The sequence below is a fragment of the Halictus rubicundus genome, chromosome 5 (assembly GCF_050948215.1).
Source record: "Halictus rubicundus isolate RS-2024b chromosome 5, iyHalRubi1_principal, whole genome shotgun sequence".
Classification (NCBI taxonomy): Eukaryota; Metazoa; Arthropoda; class Insecta; order Hymenoptera; family Halictidae; genus Halictus; species Halictus rubicundus.
In genome coordinates this window covers 6,926,800-6,951,045 of record NC_135153.1, presented here as the reverse complement: position 1 = coordinate 6,951,045, position 24,246 = coordinate 6,926,800, and the positions used below count along the sequence as shown (strand labels likewise).

General features: G+C 36.6%; 2 protein-coding genes across 7 annotated transcripts in view; one reads left to right on the top strand and one right to left on the bottom strand.

Moving 5' to 3' along the window:
- The window catches only part of LOC143354088 (BTB/POZ domain-containing protein 7), a 39,916-nt gene that overhangs the window by 8,386 nt on the left and 7,284 nt on the right, over positions 1-24,246 (bottom strand). The window lies entirely within an intron of this gene.
- On the top strand, positions 1,987-24,194 carry LOC143354089 (uncharacterized). Of its 4 annotated transcripts, none has more exons than XM_076787836.1 (2): positions 1,987-2,142; positions 21,758-24,194. In XM_076787836.1, exon 2 carries the CDS (start codon positions 21,765-21,767, stop codon positions 22,998-23,000), a length of 1,236 nt encoding a protein of 411 aa, XP_076643951.1. In that variant the 5' UTR covers positions 1,987-2,142; positions 21,758-21,764; the 3' UTR covers positions 23,001-24,194. The 4 variants fall into 4 exon arrangements, with proteins under 4 accessions (XP_076643951.1, XP_076643950.1, XP_076643952.1 ...); XM_076787835.1 differs by having other exon boundaries at positions 2,028-2,266; XM_076787837.1 differs by lacking the exon at positions 1,987-2,142 and adding an exon at positions 11,929-12,090.

Below are 24,246 nucleotides of genomic sequence, written 5' to 3'. Positions count from 1 at the left end.
CGTATTCGTGGCATCTGCAACGTCATACCGAAGGTGAAATATCTGTGTGGTTTTAATGGACTTACTAATTTGACATTATTATATGCCCCGGCTCGAGCGTTGATTTAATATGCAATTTTGTTGATATACAAAGGAAATTTTTTTTCAGATATTTTTGTTTAAACTTTTCTTCTTGTTAAGTGTAATATCGAACGATACGTATACGTGTACGATGTTGCAGCTAATTTTCTGGCGTTCAAAGGGAAATTACGAGAAAATATTATTTTATTATTTTTCAATTGTTTTCGTACGTTTTAATTTTAATTACACGTGAACGTTTAATGTCGAACGATGCGGACACTTGCTCGAAATTCAAGCATAATTTTAACAGAGAGAAAAGTCGTGCATTTCGTATGATTTAAATATCAATTTTCTTTAAACGTGTTTGTTTAATGTCGAACAATACGCATACCTATTCGAAATTCAAGCTTAATTTTTTCGATCGACAAAAAGAATTGTGAAACAATATTACTCTGTTTCCAAATTGTTTGGAATTATAATTTTTAATGAACAAGAATGGTTTCGATGTTAAAGAATGTTATAAAAATTGCTTTTTCGATATATGAAATTATGAAATTTTTTGAGTTTCTCGTTTCCAATTGTTTCAGATTGTTTATTGTGGAACTTCCGTGGGCGTTGGTTTATATATCGCAAGGTGACCTACACGCCCACGGTATAACAAACCGACTGGTTTACGTGAAATCTTATATTTCTGTTCTCTGCCATGGAATTGAATATAGCAGAATTCTAGATTGCCATTAACCGAATATTCAGTTATCGCGCGCTCTTCTATCTTCGTGTACAACCTTTGAACTTTTTTACATCGAATCGAATACGTCACGAGCTGAACTGTGACGTAAAAGCTCCTGATCAGATTGACGTTCTCATCTTCAATGGTTACGACGACACATTCGAATCTCGCGAATACTTTCACAGAAATAGCAAATGACTTGTGGAATTATAACATAACCTCTCTTTTAAATGGAAAATTTTTTAATATTTGTAGAATATTAACAACTAATCTTTTTTAATGTTGGATAATGTACCATACTTTTTGTTTATCTAATAGCTTCTTTTACTATTTTTTAAGTATATTCAGAAATTTAACAACTTTTAGAAACACATTCAGCTTAGTAAATATATTATTCTTCTAAATTTTTGAAAAATCACTCTTTAAATAAAATTTGGTTTTGTGCCTAAAGTGTTTTTAGTCGTCAAAGAATCCCGACGAAGAACCCGAGGACCTATGCACATAGCCGCAAGGACGCGGGTGACTTTAAACAATAATAACTTGTGATATGGGACGAGATTGGAAATAATTCTTGCATGATTGTGTAGAAGAAAGTATGCTGAAAATACTCCATTTTGTAAAATTCTATGATATCGTATGATACAGAAGATATTCCTCGCGAAGTCTTAAGAATTTTGACAATTTTCTACATTGCATTTGACATAACATGTTCAATACATTGTGAATAGTAATTTTTCCTTTAAAAAAAACCTTTCATTTAAAAAAAAAAAATTGTAAGGAAAATATTAAACAGGATCGTCAGGGCATCTCAAAGAAGAAAAGCAATTTTTTCCATGAGAAAGGCTGTCTTCAAAACTTCCAACTTTGACTGTTTAATACAAGGTTCATGGGACTGTTCATTTTCAAGGTTGATGAATATTTAGAAAGCAACAGGCATTCAACATAAGTCAATATGAGACAGTTAATTTTTTGGCAAAATGTCACTAAATTCCGCGTTTTAGACCACTATGCGGCGCAGGTTGCACGGTAGCCTAACTCGCGAGGGTATCGTTCCCATCTCTACGCGGACAGAGTCGAGTTCCCCAGGGCGGCGTGGGAGTGTGCAAGACGCATCCCTTCGAATCGGGGCCCGCGACGCGTATCGCTCGGTCTGAAATCCGTATCGGAGCTGAAAGATGGAGATACCATCAATGAGCGTCGAAAAGAGGGAGAATAGGGGTCAAAGTCAAACGGTAACGAAGCTCCGCTCAGTTGTCACGGCTTCGCTGCGCCAGCCGGCCGCGTCGAGTGCATTCGACTTCTCTTCCGATCACGTTCGCGATTGTCCGAAACGCTTGCAACCGCCGCAACAGGTATTCCTCGAACGATCCGACCAATTAACGCGGCCACCAACCGCCCCCGTAAACGCTCGACTCCGAAATAATACGCTTGACCCTTTAAAGAGCGGGGGGTCGAGTCTCGTAACAGCTAGTAAACGTAAGTGATCTTCACGAATTTTTTCACAGATAACTGTCCGTAATACGGACACGAAATTTTTTGCAATGCGTAGATACGTCTTTCAGCTACGAGAACATATTTTTTTTACTTCCATTTGTTCGTTTGTTCGTTGCACAGCGGGCAATGACGTTCGCCCAGTGCGGCTCTCTTTTTGATCGAGCATGTCATAAGTCAGGCGAATGCAAAAATTTGTAACATTTGCTTGAAAAATTTACTTTATATTATTAAAAAAAAAAGTATGTTATAAATACAAAATAATCGTTGGTACAGTACCTGGTGGAGCTTTGTTCGAAATTGATAGGACAATTATCTGCTAGATTAGCCGTTACGTTTAAAAATAAGAGAATCAAGTTTGAGGTTTCTTTTTGGAAATTGTTTGTAAATTCGTTATTTTTGCGAACTGGACGACGGAATTTTGGGGGTAAGTTCTCGAAACGCTTTCGATTCGCGAGGGAAGAGGAATCGATGTTTCGGACCTGTTGCACGAAGAGTCCTCTTTCGAAGCAGTTATAGTCTTCGTAGCATTCGCGAGACTGACCGTTCGCATACCACGAACACTATTTCGGACAGTTCCGGCCCACTCTGCTTACAAAACGAGGAAACGAACGAGTCACTCGTGTATTTATTTCTTTTATTATCGCCGCTGGAGTTGTGTCGTTTGCTCGACTATTTACTGTTTTTAGAGTGAGGCTTAAATAGAATTACTGGTGGCTCTTGTAGATAATTATCATTCACGAGATAATAGCAATTCCCTCGCACTGTGAATTTTTATGTTCCTACTGCGGTAATTTGTTTCATAAAATGTCGACTGAGAAGAAATAGGGTTTGCTGATAAACAGAACTGTGATAAAAATAAAATAATGCCACTGATAATTGTCATTTTAAATGCGCTCTTACGCGTTTATTTTATTTTATAATAAGTGCGCGCAGGTTCACAGTCTAATGGTTCTGTTAGAGTGTTTTTAACGAATAATTTTTATTTCATTTTTATTTGTTTTTTAAGCCCATATTTGACTCAAATTAATTTTTTTAATGCCTCACGAGGAATACAATTGGTTAAAAGCTTGTTTATAGAAAGATAAAATAAATGCAACAATGTAATTTATCAAAAGCGATTCTTCTAAATTTATTTATAAGGCTATTCATAAGGCTATTTGAATTTTATTCTCTTCTTCCCATTTTACTTAGCAATTAATGTAACTAGTAGCTACACTAACATATTTTGATTCAAATCCTGTTTATATTAGTCAATAAAAGTCCATATCAATAAAATATATCTAAAAGAATGAGATTCGCACCTGAATTTAAAATTATTTAAAACATGGCGCCTCCTTTCGGACATTTTCATTCGAAAATTCGTAACCGGAAGCCCTGTCAGAGATTTCTTTTTCAATTCGAAAAATAATGCAGAATTTCGACCACTGTTGGAAAGTTTGATCAACGTACCCTACACTCGAAAATGTAGATTGGGGCCGATTTGAATTCATGCAAATTCGATTCCGGGTGTCCGAATACCCCGATATTTTCATCACGATTTTATCGACATTCTGAAGTTTTCGCGAGACCTCGTAGGATCTTTGACATTTCCTAATTAGAAATTTTTCGAATGGGAAAAGTCAATCAGAGGCGAGAACCAATCAGGGAAATGTAGAATATTCTTGTTTCCGAATCTCTTAACGCGGGCTCTTTCGTTTCTTAACCATCTGCCCGAACTCATTATTTTAAAAACATTATTTTCATTATTTTTAATAAATAATCGATTATTTTAATATTTTCAATTCCGAAAAAATATACATAATATAGGGTAAGGGACCAAATTACTGTACCTATATTAATTTCATTTATTCTTAAAGCAGAGTGAATATTAAAAAACAAATATTACATTTTTTTTAATATTCATCATGCTTTAAAAATAGGTATAATTAATATAGGCACAGTAACTGGTTCCCTTGGCATCAAAGCTCTCCTATTTGTGAATTTTTTCCTCCCAAAAATTTCTTAAATTTCTATCAATTACTTTATGAAAAATTAAATTTTTTGAGAAGCTATGTAGTTGTCAAAAATTGTATAATAACCATAAGATTGCAGTACTATCAAAGATTATGGCACGTATCTCTATATTTTGCTCTTGGAATTTATGTGAGGAATTCCACTTTGGCAATGAAGTTACTAAAGTTATACTAAGTTTCCAACATGGTTGTGCTTGCTTAAGAATAAACTTTCGTAACTGACACATTAGGTATTGAAGATTGACAGCTGTGGATGAGGAATGTTGCTCTACTATACAGGGCGTATCATAATAACTGGGCAATATTTAAAACCGAGTAAATGAAAAATGACAAAAATTCACATGAAAGAAACTGCACAGAAGATCTATACAGTGGGATCGATAAAATATTAATCAATTTTTAGGCTGAGGTATATGTGCACACTTTAAACCGCTCAGAGGTTAAACATTGTCCAGTTATTATGGTACATCCGGTACAGACAGATTCATTCCCGAGGGTTACAGTACGTGTCCAGTTGAGAATAGTCCTTGATAGTAATTGTCGAATGTAATTCTCGACAGTGATCATGCTCGAGCCAGAGCACAGTAACTAACACGAGAACTGCAGATCTCATCAAACTCTAATTCCCAGATTACGTTATAATTATAGGAGATTTGTTCTGGAGTCTAGATATTCGCTAGAGAGTTCTACTCTCTATTTTTTTAAACAATGAGTCCTCGTAAATCATGCTCTGGACAGCAGGAACTGTGTTCGGTGTCACACAATAATAATTAAATTATGATCTATGGGGCTTGCAAATAATTGGCGAAAGAATATGTCCTTATCCAGAATCTTCATCCTGTGCTTAATTGAAGAAACATTTTAATTGGTGGAAGAGACATTTCCGTTCATTCTGTTCTAATTAAGATTAGATGTATTCTCATCTCGAACCGGTAATCTAACAATCAAAATGTGATCCATTTCGAGTACACATACGTACATGTATATATGTATACAGTGCACATAAAATTTCCATAAAATTTACTATTAATTTTTTGTTCTCAATATTTTTTAATATTCTTACATAAAAATCCTACTAAAATAAACAAAATAAATATAAATTTATATCAGTCTAGAAGTAATCCCAACCAATTGCAATATTTTCAAAATTTGTTCCTCGCGTCGCGTAGTAATTGTCAAAACTTCTGAAAAAAAATCCGGGTCCACAGTTAAAAAGAGTTACGGCCATTTTAAAAGTGTCCGAACATCATTGTGATTGACTGTGTTCGTGACGGTGATACGTTTCTGAATTTATAATGTACTAGTGTAGTATGACGATATGGATAGTCGACGTCGTAAGCGCGCGTTCATTGACGCAGCAGAATCCATGCTCGGTCGCGTAATAGCATGCACGTTCGCGGTCAGCTAATTGCAAAATGAACGAGATTGGCATCTGATCGATTGGAAAACTACCGGCGGGCCGTATTATGTACACAGTTCTCTGTGTACGCATGTTGCCGGAAAGGTTTCCGCATTTTCGTTGGTGACAATGCGACTACTCTCGCGGAACCTTCGTCTTCTCCCGCGGCGCTTTTCCACATGCAAATGATGATTAATGTTAATTTACAACGCGCGAGCTGTTTGCTGTTTACCGTAGAACCGCCTGCGGCAATAACGAGATACTTTTCCTGTTGGCGCACGTGTTACCGTTCACAGAATTCCCACAGAAGAATGTCCCCGAAGAAACATGCACTGTTCTTTCGAATTGGATTAGACTCCCACGCGACGCGATCAAAAGACTGTTTAAAAAATCGATCTATACGCGTTTTATGTGGCAGTAAATGTACAGTATATGTATAACAAATTGCTTAAACACAGTGGATCCAGAAGGGGCGTAATTTCACCTTGGCAACTTAGAAATTTTTAACTTTTTAAGTTAAAAACGCGTAAAATCGCTCGACTTTAAACACGCATAATTTTTGAACCAGTGAATTCCTCGCCTTGGAACTTTGATTTTTGGCATTTTCTCGTCAAGATCTACAGGATCATATAGTAAAAAGTTAATAATATCTGGGTTGCCAAAGTGAAGTTTAACCCCAAAAAGTACTCGAACGCCTACATTTCTGATTCTCGAGAAATTGTCGATATTTGAACCATGATAATTTCGTTATAAATAACAGTACAATAATAAATTTGAACTCATTTTAAAGCTCGAAGCTTCTACTTTCCCTGACCATTACCCGTTTTTTCCTAGAATACTTGTGCATGATACTACAGTTGAAAAACTGAGGTCCAGTTTTTCGTTGATAATGCTACATTTTGAGTCGTCTGTAAAAGCACCAAAAAATTTGTTTCTTAATGGAATGTATTACAGATTTAAAGATTGAATCTTCCCCTTTACAATGACTGTTTAAAATTTCATCTACGTTTTTCTGGGGCTGATTTGTGGAATAAAAATGTGTGTGAATGTTTTGTACGCGAGTCTGCTGTAGCGTAAATCAAACCAAAAATATTATGTTGTAGTTTTTCTTGCCAATACGATTATGTTGTAAATTTAAGAACGCAGTTGTGACTGATTGTAGATGTTCGTAATTGCTCGTAACTGTGATTAACAAAAAGCCAATTTTAGTCGAATTGGAGACATTATATTGCAGAAATTACATAATTGAGTGGACATAATTCTGCACTTTGTTCATAAATCAAACAATATACGACGTTATGTTACGACAGGATAATATCCCTCTGGGTATTTAAAGTTTGTGTAGAATGTTTAATAATTAACATTTGTTCAATTCACATTCTCAGTTAAACTTGATAATTAATATTTCTAGCCATTCTCATCATTGTAGCCAGTTCATAGTTATTGTATTTTAAAATTTTCTTAGGTAGAACCGAAAATATTATGTTTAAGTATTATAATGATTAAGTATCTCAAGTTTACGTCGGTGTAGAATACTTTTTTTTATATTTTTTATTTAAAAGTGTGGAATACTTAATAATTAACATTCGACTGATTCACGTTCCCGATGAGACTTGATAATTGATATTCCAGCTAATCATTCTCATCATTATTGCCAGGTCATACACGTTCAGTCGTTTTTCAATGCCTGCGGTCAAAGTTATTTATGACTGGACAGAGCGCCTTTATGCATTTATGGTACATGCAAATTTCTAAAATCCTAGAAAATCTTTACTGACATTTTCATCTTATTTTTGCTGCAAAGAATGTTGTAGTTAATGGACAAAGTTGTTCTCTTATTTTAATTTTCATGAAATTAATTATGAAAAGAAAATTTGCACAATGAAAGATTTATAAAAAATTTATAAAAATTTAAACAAAAAATATAAAAATGTTGACTATTGTTCAATCCATCGTAGAACACCCTGTATAATGATTAAACAATTATTTGAGCACCCTGTGCAATGGTTATACAATTATTTGAACATCCTGTATAGCATTAAACACTGCTAAAGGTCATCGCGTTAATAAAATTTTTTTATCTCGATCATCTACTTCAGCGTTAGTCATCGATCACTATCGTGGCGCCACTGTCTTGACTATGACAGCCAACGAGTTAATTAAAGCCATTCGCAGGTTGCATAATTTTACTTTCACTTTTTTCTAATTATTGGCGATACCAACTTTATAATAGGCTTCCAAAATAAGAGTAATTGAATATTAATTTAATAATATCTTTTAGTGGACGCAAGAGAAATTGAATTTTGTGCAGCTGACATCACATTGGCTCGCGATTTGCTTTTTACATATGATTTGCTGCTCCTATTCTGTGTGTTTATTCGATCATTAAAGTATCATTTGATTATTAAAATTATTATGTAAATGACGGGTACAAATATAATTAATAGTAAAGGATGGTACCATTTCTAATCTGCGAATGAATCATTCAGTTTCCAATTAATTATTATACATCTGCAAATACAGTAAATAATGCGAGTTTCAATGAAAAAATTTGAAGTTGAAAATATTTTGTACAGTTATTATTAGAATGCGAATTTTATGCATTTTGTCCAAATTATATGCAATTTATTAAAATGCTTAAAAAAGATATATATTTTTCATTCTAAATAAACCACTTGGTTTAAAGCAATAATAAGTAAATAAATAAATAATTATTATTTTGAATTCCCGTCTATTTTTTAAAATTGATTTAGGAAACATTTATTTTGTATAATTATCCACGGTCTAGTTATTGTGCATTTCCTTACTGTTACCATTAAAATGGCATGCGAATCATTAAATAAACAATTCGGGAATTGCGTTTGTGTGATGACTCAACGTGCAAACAAATTATTGTAAGTTTCATTGTTTGAAGTCTTATATAATGCACACAATAAAACCATTTCGCTGTCTTGAAGCCTAGTTTTCGCAAGAACAAATATTTAATCTCTGATAGCGAATATCTTACGCAAACCGTAAAGAATGGCGTAGGTCTAGCAAAAGGAATTACAATGGAAACAAACATAAGCTGAACGAACCCAGTTTGATTAACTTTCCAATGAAAAGCACCGAAAATAATAATTAGACTGCAAAATTGATGCGTTTATATCATCAAATACGAAATAATGAAAACACCTAAAGAATTTTAAAATATTTTCAATTCATTGAAAATGATTAACAAAGGGAAATTAGTGTAGCTCTAGTTGTAATAATTATCTATTTTTCGGCCGTATGCTAGCTCTTTTTTTATACAGAATAGAAAAAAACATTAGTATCCGTTTAAAAAAATCCCAATGACCTTCATATGACCTGTAACATATTTGGCCTAACTTCAACCAAACCAAAGACATAGCTTGTTACAATTTCGTGAATCACCCTGTACATCGTCTTTGCATATTTTACGACACATTGCCAGTCAATGTCAGTTGACCCAAATAATTAAAAAACAGTACATTAACTCCACAAGAGCATAGTCCAACGAAGTAGGCTGCATTAAAACTCTTTCGACCAAAAATGAGCACAATAGCAACTCTCTCAGACATTTTTCAATCAGGATGCCTTTCAGGCACCGGAAATTCATCTTCGCTCGAACCGTGACCGCAAAGACTATCATCGAACAAGATGGACAGCACCGAATAGCAATAATCCTCTAATTAGAATTCCTCCGAAGCGCAAGAACCGCGCGTTTTACCTCGTTCAAGAGAGCCGCGGCTGCAATCGGGAAAACAACGGCCGCGATAATGAAAGCAATAAACGACCCCAATCGTGGACAATAATAAGGACCCGTGATTAATTAAACCGCTCCGTCACTCGGAAAACAGTGAAGATAACGGGGACTTATTTCGTTCAATCTGAAGAGAGACACTTGACCTGGAATCATCCGTCGCGATAAAACTGCCATTTTCTGCAACACTATAACTGTCGCGAACGGATCCCGGGAACAGAAGACTATCAATCAGACCAACAAAAAGCCCCGGTCGTGCTTCTAGTTTCCAATACTTTCTCTTGATTTAATGGCTTCATAATTGGCGAATCGCGACCGGGGAAAGAAAGTCAGCCTAATCGGTTCTTGCTCCGGTCGGCTATACAGGGTGAGTCACTTTGAGGGGGTCGTCTGGTTTTCCATTCTAAAAAACCGATTTTTTTTTAATTATAAAATAATTTATAATTTTTGCATAATTGCAAAAGTTTTTTAAATCTGTCAATTTTGAATCTCCTCTGATTCGGACCATAGCTGCACTCATGCTGATTGATAAACAATTTTTTGATTTCGTATCAGTAGATTTTCGAAACATACTCTATAAAAATATATGTAACTCGTGTAATTTTGATTATTTTTAATTTGAAAAAATCACAAGTGGGGTTCGGATACCAGTACATATGTGTGCAAAATCCCAATGCAAAAGGTTCGACAGTTTCTCTGGAAAAAATTCCAACGTATAGTCCAAATAATGGAAAATATGTATGCGAAACCTCGATACGAAATAGTAATTTCTCTACGAAAATTTCTAAACTTGCCTGGGTCAATATCAAACATTTTCGAACAAATAGCTCATGAATTTCTGACGGCACAGTTAATTGACTCACCCCGTATACAAAGCACCGGTGGCATTCTACTACTATTTTCTTCCGGTGTGTTTCGTCAGAAACAGTTCGCTTATTACACGATAAATTGGTGCATATCAAATCTGCCTTTTCCTTCACACGAAATTCATTCACACGCTCTAGCGATCAAAGCACCCTGGCGTTTATGCAATTCCATGTTGGCTGTTCGCTAGTTTGCAATTCGGAATCGAGGAACAACAACGTATTTGCTGTAGTGAAATAAAGATTTAAAAAAAAAATGAAAAACAGAAAGGGGAGATCGAAAATGGAAACGAAATTGAGAGAAAGGAAATAGAATGGGAATGGAGGGAAACGGTATAAAACAAGTAGGATAGAACTGTAAGGAAAATAACGAAGGAAATGAAATACAAAAAGATGAATGAAAAAGGAAAGAAAATAGAGATAGTATATCGAACGTGCACGGTTGATAGTGAATGCAAAAAAAAAAACTATTTGCTGCTGCAACTCGCTGGATAAACAGAAAATTATTTGTTCAATTTTATTAACCTTTATCTGTTACTGTATTTAATTTATCAATTCCCAGGGGAAAAAGAAAATGATTTTTATTAACGCTTATCTGTTACTATATCTTATTTGTCATTGTTCAGTATGAATTTAGTAGTCCAGTGGTAATTTTTGTTTAATAGATAGTAGACAAATATAAAACTTGCAAAATTACTGTACGCACGTCATGTAAAACTGTACAATCAATTTACGTGCTAAAAGCAATGTGTTTAAAGTAATGATTCATAAATAGTTCTTAATTACTGAAATGGTTAGCACATAGTTGTTGTGCATACAAACGCATGTAGATTAAGATGGCCCTCTAATGTAGACGTGACGTGCTAATGGTTCATTTTCAAAATGCATTGAATGTAGCGTCCTTCAAAATGGCAAACCTCAATGGTAGACCTCAAATTTCCTTGGTAATGTTACCGTGAGGTTTACAACTTTTTGCTTTTGGAACTTTAAGACAATAACTAAAAAGATTTCATTCTACAATTTTACTTAAAAGATCAGCCTATTTAGAAAATTAGTGGAAAATGGCAGCTTCGATTAAATACCTACAAGTTGAAACAGTAAAGACAGATTCGTAAAAACTAACATTGAATGAATCATTCGAGAGCAAATTTAGATCATATGGTAGACCAGTCTATTTAGGACATTCACGAAAAATGGTACCTCGAATTAAACACCCACGAGTTAGTACAATAAAAACTATTTGGTAAAAATTGACATTGAATGCATTATTCTGAATAAATTATTATACATTATTATTAACAATTGAATCAGCCCATTTAGAAAATTAGTGGAAAATGGCATCTTAAACTGTAACATTGATAACAGTATCAGCCAGAAACTCTTTCCTACACGGAAAGCGAATGCTAAACTATTTCGACCTCGACTCAACGTCGTAGGGTATACATTAAATAGTTAATTTATAACGATAGTAGGTAATATTAATGTTGCAAAAGAGTGTAGAAGCGAACTGTGCATCGGCAGAATTTCCCGCCACGAGTGCGACACTTATCGCGTTACGTTAGATTCCTTGATGCGCTGCACAAACTATAAATAGAGTCCGCTTCGGCGCGGCCTTAATGGCGTCCAAACGACGGCATGTTTAACAGTGTTTTTTCAACATTTGCCGTGGTCGCATTTTGCCGTTTAGTTTCCGTGAGATTCGGGTCATTGAAAGCGTCCAGCGCGCAAAGGTGAATTTTTCAATTTCCCGAAGACGCCGCGAGAAGCAGGTACTTTTTCTGTGCTAAACCGTTCGTGGACATTTTCTAATCGATCCGACATGTTGATTAATGAACCGACTGCCTCTGATAGTCGCGTTAGAACACTCGAAATGACTAGACAATTTCGATTTAGTAGACTAGAGAAAACAACGCAAGAGAGACTTAGACGTCCATAAAAGGGCACATCAAGTGCCATTCTGTTCGAAATTTAGATTTGAAAATTAATATCTGCGCGAAGTTTATTTAAATGTTCATGAATTCGTGTAAAAATTCATTCGTTCATTTGAAAGTTCAATAAATCAATTTAAAAACCAATTTCTGCTCGTTGACTTCTACGACATGGCGCTTTGAGCGCTACTCTCCTATAAATGGGAATTATTCGACCAGATTTGAAATTCAATTTTTGCACAGAGTCAGTTTGAATGTTCATTCACCTAACTGAAAATTTGTTCATTCATTTAAAAGCTCATTAAACAAAATATTAAATTGAAGTGTCACTCATCGACGTTCACAAGCTGAAACTTTGGACACTACCCATAATGGGAATTATTTGGCCAGATTTCAAAATCATGCATTTATTCATTGCACAAATTTACAAGAACTTTTTGCGTATCGACGTCCACAATCTAACACTTTGATGGTCGTGCGTTTCACAAATGGAAGTTATTTTTCCACCGATTTATTCGCAAAAGATTTTAATATTTATTTAACGAAATAATGCAAGTTTAATAATGCAGTTTGGTGGCAACTAGAAATAATGAAATTGTGTTCAATTTAAAGAGAAAGTTAATTCTAAAGCAAAATTGTACAAGTAGAACGATGTGCATAATTTGCATAGTAAATTGTTGGTGAATAGTTATAAAAGTGCCCTAAATCGTGAATTGAAAACATATTGGATGATTTCAAAAGTTCGTGTCCGATTTTCGGAGACTTCGAAACCCTCTTTGAAAATAACAGTTTTTACGAAAAAAAAGTGAACCACCAGCTTGTAAAATGCAACTGTTTTATTTGCAAATCGCACACGATCTTTTGCAATCGTCTAACAGTTCGTCGCTTCCACAGAAGTGTAAGAACAGGAGTATCAAGTATTAATTAAAAAACCATGACGTAACCAACTTTCACAATTGCACCCATGCACTGACCCAAAGAAGTTGAGTAAGCAAGTAATTAGGCAGGAACTGTAGCATGAATGTTCTGTTACGCTCGTGTATTCGGTTGTTTGAATAAGCTGAATAAATTGAATATTTATCCATGCAAATGAGCACCGATAATGGCTGTCAAAGCGAAGAAATTATTATCAACGTTTCTAAAGCTAAAGAACGCTTCGGTTTAAAATTTCGTAGCATTTGTTTGTCGATAGTTCGAGTACACGCGAAAACGTTTCTACGCGAAAATAATAACTCTGTCCGATGTTGAAGCCGTTCTGACAGGAAAAAATTGGCCCACACGACGATCATCGCAGTTCTCTCGAAGAGAAACAAAAAAGATTTTTCAATCTGCGTCAATGTAGCTTTTGGCGTAAACAAAAAATATCTGCAAGTAGAGCGGAAATAATCTAGAAAAACGATCGCCGAACTGCAACCGTTCTCCGAAATGCCAGACAAATTGGACCACCGGATTCTGAGATATTGTTGCCGAAAGTTGGAAAATGTTGTTTTGAAAAATACGCATTTATGGTTTCACCGTATGAGCATGGAATCAGATTTTTAAAAATTGATGATGTCATACTGAACTTTAACTGGTCCTTTAATCTAAAAATGTTTGAATTAATTTTTTCAAAGAAGAAAGATGTCGAAATGTTCTAAAACCTCGTTTCTCAATTTTTGAATTTAATAACTACTGAAATTAAGAGTAGTCACAGTGATTTTAAAAATCCATTCTTCTCTTTTTGGTGTCGGTATAACAAGCTAAATTTTAATTTTTTCTTGACCTAAAAATTTGTGGATATTGTTAAAAAGAGTACCCAAAAGTGTTACAGTAGAAAGTTTTATAGTTATTGTGTAAAAAAATACTAAAGTTAGCCTAAACCAGGGATGGGCATTTTTGTCTCAATTGAGTGAGGACCGCCCCACCACAGCACCCACTCTCCCCTTCCACCTTTGACCAGTGTTGCCAGATCAAGACTCGTTCCCCCACTCTAATTTCCCCCTCTACCGCGGTACTCCCCACGCTACCGCCGCGACCGGGTCACGTGACGCGTTCCGCCTGTGTCGTGCATATTCCGGTGCTGGCAGAGAGGGGGTAACTATTTCCCCTCGATTCGTGCTCCCTCCCCTGATCTGGCGACACCAGAAAACGCGACGAAGGTGCGCGTTGCATGAAAGAGAGGTTGGTGGGAGAAGCAGGGGTTTGAGGAGCCACTACCGTGCCCATGGTTGGCCTAAATCATACTATACAACTCACTTTAACAGTGTTTAAAAAATTTGGGACATTTATACTTTGAAAATTAAATTGGATTGACACTCAATTCTGGGAAAAAATATAATTCTTACGCCGGTTTTCAATATATACAAGCTGCCAATGTTAAATTAATTTTATATACTCCTACAAGAAAAATCTGGTCTACCGAACATTGTACAAGGGTGAAATTCGGTTTTCAATTGATGATAATGATTTCGCATCGCAGAGGGTGAAAGGATGCATGATTCCAGCGTGAGAAGTCTTTGATGGAATATGCGGAGGACAGTAATTGTGACACGTTCCCTCCCGAGCGATAAATTAATTGTTAAAGCAGAACTGAAATGCCAGTCGGTGAATAAATATGTATGAGGGAAATGCAATTAAAACAATAGGAAGCGGGGTATCTGATTTCGATAAGCGGAACGATTGCTTGTCACTCCTGTTCCCGATGTTTTTTCCGATAGAACAATAACATTGTTCCACCATAACGCAACGACGCCCACCAAGGTCGAAAACTGAACCAGTAGAAATCAATTATACCTGAACGTAATCAGCTGGTTGTATCTACAAACCATCTCAGAAAAATGACACAATTATCTCCGAGTGATCAGCACTTGAAACATAACGACGATTTTTCTTTGTCTCGAGAATTATCGTATTAACTGTATTGTTTTCGTTTGTTGTCATTTTCCTGAACTCTCGGTGATCCAGCTAAAGAATCGTAAATCGTCACCGCGTTTGTCATCGCAACTAAGATCGAATCTGAAAATATGGCTCCCTGAAAACAATGAACGCGACACGGCGTTTCGCGTGGGAACATTTTTTTCTATTTTTAAACAATACCAAGGTTGTGAATTCTACAAATTCGCTGACTTGCAAGTGCTCGTTTATGTTATCGTAATTTAGTCGTACGGTAATATGGCACACCTTCGTGGTGGCAAGATAAGATAGAAATATGAACGTGTAGACAAGAAATTTATCATAAAAAATGAAATCTAATTTAATATCTCTAACTCAAGTAGAATTTGCTATCGAAAATTATATACAGAGTATCTGTGGAAACGGATTCACTCTTTTCGGACAGATAGTGGCGGAGGCCACAGAGATACAGTCTGTACTCGATATATGTCCCAAATATCTGGTCGATAAAAGTCCCAGAATTATCCCCACTACCGCGAGGTACAAATGAGGGTCCAAATAGCTTCACTGTCATTTTCTACGTTCGGCAGTGTATCAAAGAATAGTATCTTCTAGCCGACATATATCCCTGGGTAGACCCGCGTTGGGGACATATATCGAGTAAACACTGTATCTTGTATGGACAAAACGATATCCGAAAATTCTCAAATGTTCACAAAATCCGTTTCGCGGATGAATATTCCACTGATTTGAAAAGAGAAAAAAAAACGAAAAAAATTTTTTTTAAATAAAATATGGAGGGTTTTTCGAAAATCGGAGATTTACTGTTCGAGTACCACTGTATCTTCTCGAGACGGTAGTCGTTCAAAACCGACGCCATCCGTAGCAATCGTTTAGCCTTTCTGATAACACTGGTTTATAGTGCACGTAATCGCGCACGCATCGTGCTCGCGTTATGCAACAAATGATCGTTATGCGATCATCTCGACAAATGGCGGGCTGAGAATCATAGCGGTGTAAGAAATTATTATTATATCATGTAAAAAATCTAATTTCTCATGAATATTAGTGCACTCGTTGTCCTTACTTAACAACGCTTAGAAGATTCCTCGGGTGATTTTAAGTAACTTTTTCCTTTATGAAAATCGTCTCCGCGGCTTCGTTAAGGAGGTATCAAGGAAAAACACGGACCAATCGGAGCGCGGCTACAGCGGACGAGTTCCGGCTCAGCCAATGCCAACGCAACGCTCAGCGGGACCTGTCGCCGAACCGCAGTCCGTCCGCGGTAGCCGCGCTCTGATTGGTCCGTGTTTTTCATTGATAACTCCTTAACGAAGCCACGGAGAAGATTTTCGCAAAGGAAAAAGTTGCTTGAAATCACCTCATGAATCAGCCCTTTCATGGAAGTACATTTTTGAGACACCCTGTATATATTGCCAATCTTAATTAGATAATTCGTTTGCAGATTGTATAAAATTCTGCTTGGTGCTTTAGTTTTCCCAGACATTTTTTTATAGTTTTCTGAATCTACAGATGCGTTTTTGCAACCGCAATGTATGGAGCTTTTTTAATAACAACAAATACGAAACAGTTAGAACCGTACTATAGGTAACTATAGCTACAGTTAGAACCGTCTCGTGCCTAGTAATTTATTCAGGCCTTTTGCGATTTCGTCCCACTCGCGTGTGGAAACGCTGTTTAAGGACCATCGCGGAAGTCATTTCGCGATAATGTCGCACGCTGCTCCCCGCCATTATAAATAATCTGTCAGCGTTGTTTCGCATCGGACAGACGACGGGCGAAAATCGTTGATCTCCACGTGCAATTTTCGACCGGAAATATTGCAACGCTTTTATCTCTTCCAGGAAGCTACCTGTATTTCATTGTTGTGCAAATCGCCGCATGCTTGGGCAGATTTCGCACGTGAGTGAGAAGCACGCGAGCGTTGGTGACATTTCTGTCAATTATTTCTATATTTATCCACGGTTCTGAATCAACATTTTTCGGATTCTTTTGATCGATTTTATTTATTCAATCCGGGCGGATTTATTGAAAATTTAAATTTATTTAATCCTTTGATTTTCGCTTTAGACAGATTCCAAATTGTTTCAATTATTATTATCAAAATATGGAAACTCGCCTGTACAGAGAATATAAAAATAAAATTAAGAGAAATAAAAATGATAAAAATTTCCACTTCATTCAAAATTACACTCAAAAACTGCTTCTGCGGTCTCCTAAATTCTATAGTGAATATGATTTCAAAATATAAATTTCCTAATTAGTCGATAGCAGTCAGATTCATAAAATCGGAGCTCTAGCATAAGCTTTCTGCGTTTAGAACGTTTATCTGAATAATTGCCGAGGCATGAAAGCGCGAACACATTTCAATTTGAATGGAAATGCCAACGTTTCAATTAGTATAGCCGTGATATCGAACCGCTTATCGAAAATACAGGTTTCCGCGTGCAATGGAGAAATATTTAAGGTAATTGCATGCTACGTGACGCGCCTAACGAGCACCTATGCGATACAATAAAATCATTTTCATCGTACAATCTCAGTAATAACATTCTCTAAACATATGTGCAAACTAATCGCATGCAATTCTGATCTAAAAATTGGAGGCCAACTGTTCTGGTGCTTTTTCCTCGGCATTAATTAATTAACGTTCGATTACTGCGTGAAATTTATTTCCCGGCCGTAAAATCGATGATGAAGCGTTATCGCGTGAAACATCGCGGCTTGTGACAGACAACTGAATAGACAGCTACTTAGGCTCAATTAGACTAATCAATTACATTATATCGGGAAATATCATTAACATACATTTGTTCCAAAAAAGGTTTCAATCTCAGTATCATTTTTCAATTTATAAAGTTCATTTAACAAGCCATTGAACAATTTGAGATCTTAATAATTTTTTATCCATTTTCGTTTTATTCAATTTTTATTGTTCACCCCCGTAAATATATAAATTCAAAATAAAATTTTTAATTATTATTAGAATTTCTCTTAATTTAGTTCCACCATAATAATTCTTACTTCTTTCATTTATATACTCACAAATATTTTAGATTCTCTATTGTTTGTTATTTACTTGCTCATAAATGCTTCATAGTCTTATTTATTTATTGATCTATTCATAAATACTTCATATTCTTATCTATTCATTTATCTGTGTATCAATACTTCATGTTCTTATTCATCTGTACAGGGTGTTCCAAAAATGGAGTATTTCCTTGAAAAGAGTGATTAATAAGGTCGTTTGAAATAACTGTTTCCTTTGCGAAAATCTTCTCCGCGGCTTTGTCCAGGAGTTATTGACGCAAAACGCGGACCAATCGGAGCGCAGCTATAGCTGGCGCGTTCTGGTTCCAGGTCCCGCTGAGCGTGGCGTTTGATTGGCTGAGCCGGAATCCGTCCGCTGTAGCCGCGCTCCGATTGGTCCGTGTTTTTCGCTAATAACTCTTTAACGAAGCCGCGGGAACATTTTCACAAAGGAAAAAGTAATTTCAAATGACCTTACGAATCACCCTTTTCAAGGAAATACATTTTTGGGACACCCTGTATATCTATCTATTCACATATATACTTCAAATTTTTATTTATTTATTTATCTACTCGTAAATGCTCCATTTTCTCATTTGTTTCTTATTCATTAATAAATACTTCATCCTCTTGTTTATTATTCATAACATAAATACATTGTACTCTCATGTGCTTCTTGCTTAATGATTCAAAAGTACTTCTCGTTTATTTCTAATTAATTTGTCCAGTTCTTTTAGAGTATGTAATTTTAAGTATCCTAGGCGTGTGTATGCAAATATACGCAAATGCAAAAACCAGAGGCTTCCGCGAATCAATTTGTATTCACCATGATCATTCACACGCAGTTTCCTGGAAGACCGTGTCTGTCACAATGGAAACAATTCAAATATCAATTCCATTGTTCCACATAGAGGCGACATTTATCTAATTGAACGCAAAATTAAAGACGATCGAGTCGCCTCTGAGCAGAAAAAAACATCGCTCAAGGTCAGCTCTACTGGCAAACTCAATGAAGCGGCCGGAGGACTCGGCACGTGCTCGCTAATATTTTTGAGTGACTAGGCGATTTCTAATTAACCGCAAATTATTTAAGCATCCTTAAGCGGCGACGTCTCCCGACGCATCTGCTTGTTTTCGTCGTTGCACAATCGACTTTAACGCGGTTAGAAGCATAAACGTCTCTATTGGACGCGGCTTGCGCGCGTGCGGCTTTTATGTGTGTGTGTGTGTTCTCATGGTAATCCGATGATGCAAGTTTTTTCAAAATTACCGATAGACGAGCGCGGATCACGGCTGCGACGCCCCTACCTTTATCTATCTCGATCGCAAAAGTTGAACTATTAATACTGGTTTGCATTAACGCCCATGAACGCTCCGCACTATCGATCGTATAATTCATCGGTATTTAATTGACCGATCGGATTTCTCGGAAGCTGAAAAGACAGCCGACATTCAAAGATCGTCAGACAACTATTCATTGTTTGCGATCATTCGCTTGGTCTCGCAATACTCTTCGAAAATTCTGACTCGACACGGCGGATTTATTGCGACTGGACGGCGAATTTTTATGCAAAACGAAAATAGTCTACTGCAAAAAAAAAGCTGACGCTGAATTATATTATCATTCTTTCCTCAACAGTTTCCTCGATAGAAAATGGAGGAATGGCGTCGTAGGGAGGGTAAGGAAGAGTAGGGGAAAAATCTTAATCTGACGACACTGGGTATCAGCGAGGATAGCCTCGAGTGCAATTTTATTCCGACATAAGACGACGGTTTTTATTTCGAAATAAGAAAATACTCCACTTCATCCGAAATACGACGAAAGCCGGTCCCGAGCCATCGCCTTATATCGAGGGAAAACTGTAGTGAAATATCGGCGTGGGTCAGAAATGACCTCGGCATAGAACTCGCAGGAGGGTTGAGAGGTCGACCCATCAAAGTATCTTGTCAGTGGTCCGTAATCGCAAAATCGTCGGGCGTTCGACGACCGATAAGATCGCAAAGTTGAATACAATACGTCGATATAACCCTAATCAGTAGATGAGCGACCAACGCAAAAGAGGAAATAAATATTGCCGATAAATGTTATCGCCGGTCTGTCGCCTGGCTTCGCTTACAATAACGCATTCTAAACTCGCTCGTCGAGTATAGCGCGCCGGGGATTTAGTGTTTCCGCGTAAAACGTGCACAAAGAGGATTCGGATTGAAAGCTTGGATATTTGCTCTTGCCATTCAACGATTCGAGACTCTCGAGGAAGTAAGTAGCGAAACGAACAGTTCTTGAAACTTTATTCGTGAACATCGGACCGCAAACGCTGTTGTTAGAAACGCTAACTGATAAATCTCAATATCGGGAGGGTAGATAAGATTTCAGAGGGCATCACGATGGACGATGATACTCGGTGACAATCGATATTATGCAATGGCTGGACGCGACATGCCGGTAACAATCAACAAAGCGAATGACTAATGTTGTGTCGCGTTATTTATAAATACAGACATTCGTAACACGGAAAACCGCTTAAACACGCACTCTCCGTTCAAAAAACTAGAGCCTAACTGTGTATACAGAATGCTCAATTTGTACTCTTTAATTGTTCAGATTTCAATTTTTATTACAATTTTTATTTTTACCACTGTGTGGTGCAGGAGTCAGTGTGCTCAGCATGTTCAATTTGTACTGTTGAATTGTTCAGTGCTGTTGTTGGCTAGAATATAATGTTAACTATATGGTGTTAATTACAGTTAATCAAAATATGAACATCTTTCCCATAAATTGAATTTACTTTTGCAGTAGCATTGTATCATTTTTAATCGTATTAGACACAGAATCATTTGGTATGAATTTTTGTTCTAAATTGTCTGCCAAGAAAATAAGAAAACAGCATAATTTGCTTCAATAACGTGCTAATCTTTTTTATTGGCTCTAATCGAACAGAATGCATGCGAAATATTTTTTTGTGTTACACGGATAGAGTTATGGAAAAAAATTCAATTGAATTCTAAACACTTTTAGAGACAAGCACATATTCTACTATAATTCGAATCAGTGTACAATTTGCTTAGTAATGGCAAGATGATTTTCCTTGATGAAGTTATATAAAACATAAAGTGATGTGGCTATTGCTCCTGTAATGAAGGAAAACGTGAAATAAAAATAATCACTGTTTATACTTCGATTACGCTATCGATGTGAATTATCAAAATAATTCTTATGGAAATCCAAAGTCATTATTTTAAACTAAAATGATTCACAATACCAAGTAAATTAATCTATGATCATCCAAGAACATAAAGATCTGCAATAATTTTGCTATTTACCAACAAAAATAAAGAAATTGAAAGTGGGTACCCGGTTTTGACACAAGTATTAAAGAAAGATATTATTTAACTAAAAATCAATAAAGTTGATATTCTCACTTTGGTTTCAGAAAGAGCCACTTGTAGCATTTGTTACCTAGCCCAGTTTGTACAATTTCCAAATATTAAATTGATCCATGAGATGCAAAAATTGCAAATAAAACTCGATAGTATAACAGCCCAAGCCTGAAAGCATCAACATTTTCATCACAAATATTAATTTCAGGTAAACCATGACTCCATCCATTGAATCATCGCCAATCCAGAACCTGGAGGCCCTGCTGGTCCACAGCCTCGGCCCAAACTTTGAAATCAAGAATGTAGAATGGAAGCCCCTAACAGCCCCAGGAGAGAACTTCGGAAGCATCATGCTGGCGATCAACGTGACAGTGACCCGGTCCAACAAGACAGAAACGATGAACCTTGTCGCCAAGCTACCACCCACATCGGAGTACCTACTAGAGCTGTTCAACAGTCCTGTATCCTTTAAAAAGGAGCTGGAGTTCTACAGTACCCTGACGAGAGAGTTCGAGAAGCTTCAATTAGAATGTGGAGTAGAAGACAAAGATCTGAGCATCCTAGCTCCCAAGTATTTTGGAGGAAGATTGGGTCTGCGCAACCCGGACAAGTTCGACGAACAAGCTATCATCATTCTGGAGAACCTGAAGTACAACGGCTACGGGACCGAAGACAGGATATACGGACTTGACGAGAAGCACACCAAGTTTGCGCTGGAAGAGCTGGCCAAATTGCATGCCCTGACCGTGGCGTTGAAGCTGAAGAAGCCCCAGATATTCGAGAAGATAAAGGAGGACGTGTTGATGGACGTTCTCAACGAGACGACCGAGAAATGCGTCCTTGACATGATCAGGAAGGCGCAGGCGGACGTGAAAGACATTGAGGAAGTGAAGCCCTATTTGGATCGCGTCGAGAGAACCATCGAATACGGTTTGGAGGTGAACAAGATCGCTCCGAAGCCTGAAGAACCGTGGGGGACGCTGGTCCACAATGACTTCTGGGTGAACAATATGATGTTCAGGCACGATGCTCGCGGGGAGCTTGTTGGCGTGAAGATTGTAGACTTCCAATTGTGCGTCTACGACTATGGTATCCACGATCTGCTTTTCTTCCTGGTGTCGAGCGCGAGCAAGGACATTCTGGAGCACAAATTGGACGATATGATTGATTACTACTATTGCAGCTTCATAAAGTCCTTGAAGATGCTGGAGGTCGACACAGAGAAGTTCCGGAAGAAGAAATTCGACGACATAGTGAAACACTGTGGACCAATCAAGTTCAACCAGTGCCTGATGATGGTGCAAGTGATTCAAGCGCCCAAGGACAACACCCCGGAGTTGAACAACCTGGACGTCGACCAGTTCTTGAACCGAAAAGTCGATGGCGCGTACAGGCAGAAGTTGTTGCACATCGTGCAGCTGTTCGTCAAACGAGGATGGTTAATCGAATAGCATTCGATCAGATTGTTACTGCGTTGTTAGAAGAGTTGTTGAAGATTATTTTTATACGTGGACATACTTAAAGTACAAATATAATGGCAACAAACGCATGTATTATATTATCGAAATTTGTAAATTGTATTTGTACGAACGTTAGTGTACATATATAGAAGACATTAGGATAAATAATGCAAACGGAATTTGAAATATTCATCAGACCGAAAGACCAAATATAACAATTATTTTTGTAACGCTTTATAAATTGTACGCACATTGATATACATATCTATATATATATACAAGCGAACAAGCGTTTCGCAGAGCGTTTCTCTGTGCTTTTCAATATTTCCAGTGCTTGTAATTAGGAGACGAACATGTAAATAATAAAATCTATTTTTGGAAGAAAACGTTGTATTGGAATGTTATGATTCGACAATCGTCCAAGACATTGTAATTTGTTAAGTGAACAATACTGTTATGAAAATGCACAGGTGTATGTTTTAATGTCTGTTAACTCATACGTGTTACGTGTTTTGAATTCATACCGCAGTCACGTTTTCTAAGTACACACTTGTGGTCACGCGAAATAGAGATGTCGCAAGCAAAGTCTTATTTTGGTTTTCATCGATGCAACCTCTCGCAGAGCATATTTTATGTAACGCGACTGAGAAACATCGATGCTAACTATTTTTCGTTCTTGATTCGAATAATGATACAATAAGCGACATTATAGTTACACAATGTACGTGATGTATCTAGCGTAACGTTGTAATCATTAAGTATGACTAGAGCTTGTATTACATATACGCACGGCGAGTCTCGTGACCACTTCAAATAACTCCTAAGTTATTTGTTATGCAAAGAAATGTTACATTCAAGCGAACATTGTCCGAAATAAAATTTGTTTAACAAATATCTTAGCAACATGATGTTAGAAACCATGCAACATTCGTTTGAAAAATTGTTTCGCACGACAAATAACTTACAAGTCATTTGAAGTCACGAGATTCAACATGTATACTTTATTATACAGCATTATCTAACATTAGTACGTAAGTAACTCTGTTGTTTTCACTGACGCAAGAAAAATCTGTTTTAATATTATACTACGAAGAATTTGGCTTCGAGAACATATGTTACCTAAATGCATTTTTATGGAACACTTCGACGTTCAAAGAAAAATATAATTTTTCTAAGTAAAGTAGTGTAGTAAGTACTTCAATGTACACCATAATATACTTTAATGCACTCCATCTTC